Source organism: Adiantum capillus-veneris, chromosome 10, assembly GCF_014529385.1.
Source record: "Adiantum capillus-veneris isolate H3 chromosome 10, ASM1452938v2, whole genome shotgun sequence".
Classification (NCBI taxonomy): Eukaryota; Viridiplantae; Streptophyta; class Polypodiopsida; order Polypodiales; family Pteridaceae; genus Adiantum; species Adiantum capillus-veneris.
The window spans coordinates 33,151,456-33,160,658 of NC_140940.1; the positions used below are offsets into that span (position 1 = coordinate 33,151,456).

Here is a 9,203-nt window from a genome sequence, read left to right on the forward strand (position 1 = left end):
AAAATCCCATTGGGATTAAATTTCATCTTGCCAAGCACTTTGGATGTATCTCTTCCGTCCGTGCATGAAACTTGCTATTTTTGGTCGAGATCGCCCGCATTGAACTTTTTAGGCAAAACGAGCGTGCCACTTTGATACACTTGACACTTTTACATTTATAAAGCAAAATAGGCATATATTTATGTGAAAAAGCATGCCATAGTGCCACGTCGAGGGCCTCGCTGTCCCCGCAAAGTATATACAGAGCTGCAATCGTGGCATCAATTTTCGCATATATGACACTATGTACACAATAGCATTTGGTCCACATAGCAAAAGCATTGAGAGTGAGGTAGATAATTTAGTTTCACATTATGCACGTGCCACGACAACAATTGTAACAATGGAAACCGTTTTTATGCATATCACACTATGTAAATAATAGCCCCTAGTCCCACGTAACAAAATCATTGTGTGTTTGTGTGTGTGTGTGTGTGTGTGTGTGTGTGTGAGAGAGAGAGAGAGAGAGAGAGAGAGAGAGAGAGGTTGCCATGATTGGTCCGAGATGATTTCTAATGGAGACGACCTGCACAAGAGAGACTTGGTCGTGGTTACTAACAGAGATTGAAGGGAGGGTAAGCCATGAGATTTAATTGTATATGGCCCTTCTTTTTGATTTAAAACATATCATCTGATATGTGATAGAAGTATAATAGAAGTTTTGGAAGGGGAATGCACAAATTCTAATAAAAAAACAAAGTGGCTCATATGAAACAATCATTATATGTATGAAATATCATATCCCTTTTACTTTGGCTGTTCAATACATTACCTCAGTTGATCATATTCAAAGTTTGATCATGAAGGCCTCACATTTTGCAACTTACCTGTAATCTCTCACATCGTGCTTGGTGAAACGAGGCACTAATTTGGTAAGGAATGCACTTGAATGACCATGATATGGTCCTATAGGGCTAGCTAGGCTCAAATGCAATGTACATTTCGAAGAGACTTTCACCTAGGTGCATTTGTCATGACAACTTATATTGTTATATAAATCATTTGCATCTTAATGAAACTACATGTGCAATACTCGCAAAAAAAGAGGGAATTTTCTTTTTGATCATAAATGATTTGCATTTCAATAGAATCACGTGTCCAATACTCGCAAAAGCAGTGGGAATTTCTTTGTTGATCATAAACAATTTCTTTGTTGATAATTTTTTTCTACATGTGCAATGGATAATTCTGGTAATAATTAGGAATCCAAAGCCAAAAAAGTTACCAATTGTAACTTCACTTTGAGAATTTGGATTTTCATATGCAAGAATTAAAAATGAATGAATCTAAACACATTTCTCTAAAGATAGATTTAAAAAAATTCCATTTACGTGCAAAAAATTAATATTGTTTACCTCAGCCACCAAAATTGTTTTCCTTAGTACTTAAAGGTCGAGAGAACTCTCCTAATTATACTTTCTTGGAGCTTTTCTTGCTCTTTTGTGTTGTTTTTGAGCTACTTCCTTGAAGAACTCGACAAGTTCTGGTCGTGAAGATGATAGAGTATCATCATCGACGAGTGCTTTGCTCGTCGTAAACTATCAAATTGATAATGGTTCGATTGGCAAAGGCCCAAAAAATCATTCCTATCGTCAAAGACTCCTCCATTCATGATACGGTCAAGATTGGATTCATGACATGGGGGTTGATTTGGATTCCCCTACAAGAGCATCCAAAGAAAATGAGGCCGTGTAAAATAACAAATGCTATCAAATTTTTCAAAAGAGTTTAAATAAATACGTGTGCTTTACCATCCATAATGCGCTATTGTCCTCGACTCCCTCCCGAAAAGAATGGCATTCCTCTTGCTTTGAATGATCATAGTAGCTACACCAGAAATCCATTAAAATTAAGTCTCTACATACATCAAGTGAACTTTAGGAAAATTCTCTAACACAAACCTACTTTTTCCTTACCCATTGTGTTGGCAAGAGATGTCGATGCAATCACGTGCGGATTGAGAGGAATTCCGGTTGAGCTGAAGAACCATAATAGCTTCATTTTCATGCTTAATATTCCTTTTTAACTGCAAAGTTGATTGCATAGGTAGAGTTACTGAATTGAATCGAGATTAAATAGCTTTTGTACAAAATGCGTTATTTAAATGTATGCATCAAATATTTTGAGAACTTTTATTTATGGTCATGATAGGAAATGCTAATGTCATATCTAATTATGATTTTGAGGATTTATATAAATCCAATGCCGATGTATTCAAATTCAAGGTAGTGCGAAAACTTGGGCGAGATTCGAGCCCCCCATTTTAATGGTATTGTGACTTACCGCATCCATAAGTTGATCGGCTCTTTTATAGACTTTCTCGTAGAGTAAGACGTCAATGGTCTGTGATATAAAGTCCCCAGCAAAGTATGGAAGCTTTACGATGTCTTTAATTCCCTTGAGCGTAGAGTAGCGCTGAAAGAGACTACAGTGTTCAACAACGATACCCTCTTCTTTAGCCTTCTTAATCATACTATGGTACCTGCGAAACAATCAAAATTAATATGCTCCTTTGTTGACTCATGAGAGAGAGAGAGAGAGAGAGAGAGAGGTTTTTAAGACGTACCATGTGCAAAGCTTCTTTTGCTGTGGTGTTGCCTGAGTAGAAGGGTGGCGGTAAAATATGTAGCTGTCTCCTTTCTTAGGAGGGCTGGCCCATATATAACATTCTTTAAATCCCCGTTGTTTTGCATGCTCCAGATAGCCAATCTATGAATTCACAAGAAGTTTTGGACAAATTCTCACAATAATTCCCACATTGTGACTCATGACCTCAACATCATGAGCTTCTGTGAGGGAGGCACCCCATACCTAGCTAGGTACGATTAGGAGCAAGGGACCGCAGGGGACCGGTGGTTCCCTCGTACCTAGCTAGGTATGAGGCGCCTCTCGAGCAGAAGCACATGATGTTATGCATTGTATAAATTTTTTTGCAAAAGACTCGAATTTCCTACATGAGAAAATTTCTAAATTATCTTGTGGAACCACATGGAAAAGATCTGTTAAAAAATTTCATTCATATGAAATCCCCTAAGCATGTAATGTGTGCAATATTAAGCGAAGGCCAATAAGTTTACATCTTTTTCATTAAGATCTAACCACATTTGGCTTCTGCATCTCAAAGTAAAGATGAAGTAAAGAGTAACTCACAAATCGCAAGTTATGATCTTAAGGAGTCTCATTTTTTAGGAGCATACAGACACACTTTTGCAAAGTTTCAACATTTCAAATGATAAAGGAGATTATGTCTTACCAAGATTTCATGATATACATAGGACCGAAGTGCCTCCCCATGCACGGTCCTAACATTCGCTGGTTCAAAGTACTTTATGGAATCTAGGTACGCTATGTAAGAGATGTTGTGGTTAGGATGGCTTCTAGGTATTGTTTTGCCATATTCTTGCACATACATGGCAAACAGACATACATCAACACCGCCGACGTCTTGGAATAGCATCACCATCTGTAAATGGCAGTTTTTAAACCGCGTAGGCACATGAGCTGGGGTGTATAATTAATCAATGATAGGGCATTCATGGAAAAATGAGCATAGAACTTGGAAGATTTTCCTGCAGATGGCTCACCTTGGACGTGTAAGGTAGTTGCTTTGGCATTTGGTCAATATTGTTAACGTGAGACTGAACAACCTGAGAAAACCTGGGGCTGAATTTGGCTATCTTTTCTATGGATGAGACGACACGGACGACAAGGCCCTCTGCAGAGGGGACCTGCATATAATATGTACATTAGAGCAAAGTTGGTACAAATTAGATATTAATTGTATAACGGACAAGACCATATAGTGACTTATCCTACATTGTGACTTAATTACCTCAACATCACGAATTCCCACATTGTGACTTACCTCAACAGCACGAGCTTCTGTCAGGGAGGCACCGCATACCTAGCTAGATATGATTGGAGGGAGGGACCACCGGCCCGGTGGTCCCCTGCCCCCAATCGTACCTAGCTAGGTATACGGTGCCTCTCGAGCAGAAGCTCATGATGTTATGCATTGTATGAAAAACACTTGAAAAAGACTCTGTTTTCCTACATGAGAAAATTGCTAAGTCTAAATCTTCTTGTGAGATATTTGCAGAAACCTAATTATCAAGCAAGTCTCTAGAGTCGAGAGCTATATACACGTTAAAATTAAGTTGGAATGCTGTACGACGTTTGTGCTCATCTACAATTAATTAGCTATAATATGCGGAGTTAAAACCGGCAAACAGTTTATATAATGGAGTGGAGTTACTTGAAGAGGATCAGAGGATGATCGGACGGCGGCTGCTGCACGCTCAGCTCGCTCCTGCGTAAGTCGAGAAGCCAGGCGATTCTCAATGTGATCACTCAGGGATGTGGTTGGCAATGATTTAGCACGCCATTTATAATATTGCATAATATTCCCAGTCGTGTCGGCCGGAATATCCTGCTCATCTGTCTGGATCACACTCTCTGATCCGCCGCCGACAGCTGCAGGCCGTTGCTCGGTGCTGCTCTTCAGCTGAACGCAGCAGTCAGGGCAATTGTAAAGAGTTTTGTCACCCACGTTCAACTCCTGATTAAACAGAACACAAATCTGATGCTGCCAGAAGACACAGGTGTCGCATTTTACCCACTGCATGCACAAAAACAGCTCTCGCTAGTTCATGATCAGCATATCTATATATTTTATTTTAAGTAGCAGATCAAAATGCATAAAACAAAACAGTGGACTGTGGAGTGGAACTCAGCTTAATTAATGCAGGATCATGACCTTAATTAGTACAGATTAAATACATTTAAAGACAGTATTATATACGCATGTACCGCTTCCTGATGAACTGTTATCTCGACCTCTGGCCCACAATATTGAAACTGGCCCGTGTGAAGCTGAAGGCCAGTGACTCCGACTTCCACAATCTCATTCTTACCAACTTCCTGGAAACATGGCTTGCACAGAACTATCTGCGGTGCCGCAATATTATTCTTATCACTGACAAGTTTTCCTTCATCAACTTCCTTATCAGCAGTAACTGGCAATGCGGACGATGCTACACTTGTACTGGCTTTTCTGGACCGATTGCCTAAGCGCCTGCTTGTATTGATACTTATATTCACATCAGCCTTGCCTGTGATATAGTACTCATCAATGCCCATCCTTACCTCATTCCTGCATTCTTCGCAGAACATTGGTGGTGGTGAAAACTGCAAGTCTTCCTCGCCGCACACAGAGCAGATTTTATCTTGAATCAAATATAATATTGAGGGGCACGTTTTCCGAGGGTCACCCTTGGGTCGCGCAAGCGCCAAGTGCTTCTGCATGTGCTCGAGTCGCATGTACTCCATTAGAGAAGCGCGCTGATACACTGTTTCCTCATTTGTCATCACATTGGTCGCTGCACACATACTCCCTGTGGCTTCTGCGCCCTTCCCGGTTCCAGCTGTTTTGCAACGTATCTCTAACGTTCTCGCTCCTTCCGGACCTTTCTTTACATCAATGGCAGCTCCACTACTCTCCAGCTCGACATGGCGCTGATCTTCCGCAATCATAATTGATCCTGCTTGCTTGAGCTTCTCTTTCATGGTTTCCTCATGATTTGCTACCACCTGCACTGCTTCACTTGCAGATCCTACACGGTTCCTCTTTCTCCTGACCACGCGCTCTTCGGACACATCACATTCCAAGTTACAGCCTGCCTTTAAAATTGCAGGATCAGCCACGGGCGAATAGCAGCTAGGGCTACCTGGGCTCAGCATGATCTCCTCTGTACTCGATTCATATTCGTCTGGACAAAAACCATATTTACGCCTCATGATGGACCGCAATAAATCCATATTCTTGCCCACTCCGACCATATTCACTAGCGTTTCTTACGCTTTCCTCTCTCTGCAGAAGACCTACATGCATGTTGTAAAATATTGCAATCAATTAGTACATGTCCTGACAATGCCGACTATAAGCACGTGCCGATTTTTGTGTGGTAGTGTTGTGTACGTGATGACATGGGGGGGGGGGAGAGAGAGAGAGAGAGAGAGAGACTGCGACATATTAGCGTTTGCTAATTTGTCGCAGTCTGATCTCTATCGCGCTGATCTCTCTCTCTCTCTCTCTCACTCGATCATCCCCAACACAAATTGCTGTGTTTAACGCAAGTTTTCTAGCATTGATGGATCGAGACTCACCAAAGGATGAAGCGAACAAACTGCGCGACTGCCACCTGGAAAGATAATGCCAGATGACAGTGAGCTGGAAGACACATCATTTATATACGTTTGACTTTTCTGGAGTCGGTTTATTCGGGACTCACAGCTGGTGAACATTTCAATTTCCAAATATTAACACATTTCTGAGAATACAATCCCTTTCTTACTGCAACTCAAAAAGGTGATAAAATCACGAGGCCTGCCAAAAACAAGACACAATTAAGAACACCACTAATTTAGATATAAAAGAACACCTTGATTATGTTGTATGTAAAGAGACTTAACTTAGATATTGCCTTGGGTAATATTTAGCATCTTGACTTCATCCTCTACAATCAAAATCATTAGTTTCCTCACTAGGTTTTGTATCAATCATGTCCTAGGCGCATTTTTTTTTGTGTGACCATCGAATGGCTCATGAGTAGTCCGCTTTTAATTTAGAATAAAGTGCAATAGAGGTAGTTATCGATTACTGATAACTCTTTTGCATGTGACCACGCCCTTGCCCCTCCTTCCTCTACTAACGACACCTTAGATTTGCAAAAGATAGGTGTCCCCCGACCACATGGGAGGGCATAAAGAGGTCCCCGAGGAGTTCACTAAAGTATATGTAGCATAGCACGTGCCTAATTCAATCGAAGGGATTTTAATTTCTTGTGAATTTACAGATTCATGTGTACAATAGGGGTATAAGGGGTGATGTAAGGAAATTTTACTTTGTGGACGCCCCTGGAAGAGGGCAGATGGGATTGGCAAGACATTTGAATAAGACGTAAGAGCCACACACAAGGGGGTAAGATGGGATTGAGAATGCAATTGATGAAACACCAAGTCAGGCACACATGAAATGCAGGGGACTAGGAAGGTTTGTTTTGCAAATCTAACTATATTGTAAAGAGATGCATTTAGTGCAAGGAGGAGGGCCACTCAAAATAGCTATCGCCCCTCGTGTAGGTGCTTCCTTGTCTCCTTCCTCCCACTTTGCATGCGTGTGACCTGCGTTCTCAACAGATGTCTTGTCAATCTACTCTTACCTCTTACCCCATCCCCCCCCCCCCCCCCCCCCCACACACACACACATTGCTGTGTGTTTTAACGCAAGGGTTTTCTATCAACAATGATGGATAAAATGCAAACTCACCAAAGGATGAATGCAAACTCAACCCCGTGACTACCCACTGGAAGCTAATGGCAAATGGCAACGAGATGGGACACATCATGTATATGCGTTTGACTTTTCTACATGACCTTGGGACTCACAAGTGGATCAATTGATTTTAGAGCATACTAAAGAGGTATCCAAACGAGGAGTGGTGACTATTTTTTATTTAGGTCATGGTCATGTGAGACACAATCAACAATAACTTGACGAGATTACAAAGAATCCTTTGTGGTTGTGCAGACACAACTGAGCTAGCTAAGGGCGCATCTGCATGGATATAGTGCAACTCCAACATGCTAAGCTCAGCAAACACTTCCCTCCTTTCCCAACACTACCTGTTTTGCTGAGCTAGCTAAGGGCGCATCTACACGGGTGTAGTGCAACCCCAACATGCTGAGCTCAGCAAGCACTGGCTTCATTCCCCAACTCTGTCTATTTTGGTTAGCTCGAGAACCCAATCCTCTACATCGAATTTTTGAAGCGCAACCCAGCTCACCAAGGACTCATGTTTCCTTCTTTTATTATGTCGAGCCACGATAGGTGAGGAAGGAGGGGGTAGAACCCCCATCCATGTGAAACTATCTTAAGTTCTACTAAGCATGCCTTTTGTAACTATGCCAAAATTGGCATAGTTGCAAAAGGCTACCGTCCCCGTCTTGAAAGAAAGCCCTACATCACCTACACTTTTGTTGCATGGCAAAAGTCTAGCCGCTAGCAACTAGCCCAAGCTGTCCTGTTAGCTTGCACAAGGAATCTACTCAACGATACTACAATGAAACTCTCTCTCTCTCTCTCTCTCTCTCTATATATATATATATATATATATATATATATATATATATATATATATATATATTATATTTATATTTATATGAGCTGGTTGGTGGATGTTGCTCAACTTCTAATGGCAGCGTTCTAGGCCCATTTTTTTGCAAGTGGCCATGTATAGGCTTGCTACTTGGCTCTTTATTTAGAATAATGTGCAATAGTCATAGTTATCAATGATTAATAATTGCACCCCGCGTGCCCTTACCCCCATCCTCCCTCCGCGGAGTACACCGTTTTGAGGTGTAGTTAGATTTGGAAAAGCTAGGTTCCCCCTACATGGGAGAGCATAAAGGCAAAGATGGGATTGACAAGGTATTAATTTGATGAGATAACAACCAAACTTGAGGGGGTAAGAGGTAAGATGAGATTGACAAACCATTCTATGAGATAGGAGGTCATGCACACATGAAATGGCAGGGGGGAGGTAGCTTTTTGTGGATCTCGCTACAACTTAAAGAGGTGCACTTAGTGGCAGGATGGAGGGGTCACTCAAAAATAGGCACCATTGTCAAGCAATGCACAACGCGGCTAGGAAAGCGTCAGACCTCTGAGTGTGAGAGTTTGTAGCAAAATCAAGAAAGTCGAAGAAGATTTGAAGCTAGAAACACACTCAAAAAGAACAAGACTCCAGCCATTAAAGCTTAACTTTGAAAAAGAGCCAAGATCAACTCAATACTCTTGTGTGTGTGATGATTTGGTATATACTTGCTGCAAATTGCATAGTTACAATGCTCTTTTGCCTTGCTAAAAACCCTTAAAAAAATGCTTAAATTGTCAGTCACAGACATTTCATGGAAGCTTTACAGCTTCATTACAAAATCCCAAGTAAGTATTTGAAGAGGAAAAACCCTTATTGGTGGCCTCACAGCCTCAAATACAGGGTTGGAACATCACGGGACCGCACTAGGAGACCATAGGTTTAGTCTTTGTATCCCTTCATAGAAGAGCTCAAAGTGCTGATATTGTACATCTAAAATGTTCATCTATC

The 9,203-nt window shown here is 41.3% G+C and overlaps 1 protein-coding gene across 1 annotated transcript; it reads right to left on the reverse strand.

Moving 5' to 3' along the window:
• Positions 1-1,495: 1,495 nt before the first annotated feature.
• On the reverse strand, positions 1,496-5,877 carry LOC147448662 (histone acetyltransferase HAC5-like). Its single transcript, XM_086521431.1, has 9 exons — positions 4,849-5,877; positions 4,295-4,597; positions 3,624-3,767; positions 3,293-3,502; positions 2,606-2,748; positions 2,323-2,521; positions 1,956-2,065; positions 1,791-1,866; positions 1,496-1,699 (listed from the first exon to the last, which is right to left on the reverse strand). The coding sequence occupies exons 1-9, from the start codon at positions 5,875-5,877 to the stop codon at positions 1,496-1,498; spliced, it is 2,418 nt and encodes an 805-aa protein (XP_086377557.1).
• Between the last annotated feature and the right edge of the window lie 3,326 nt (positions 5,878-9,203).

Coding starts and splice junctions, on each gene's coding strand:
- LOC147448662 (XM_086521431.1), bottom strand. CDS start 5,877: ATGGTCGGAGTGGGCAAGAATATGGATTTATTGCGGTCCATCATGAGG. Junction 3,768..4,294: donor CATCCTCTGATCCTCTTCAA/GTAACTCCACTC, acceptor TATTATATGCAG/GTCCCCTCTGCAGAGGGCCT. Junction 2,522..2,605: donor CAAAAGAAGCTTTGCACATG/GTACGTCTTAAA, acceptor ATTGTTTCGCAG/GTACCATAGTATGATTAAGA.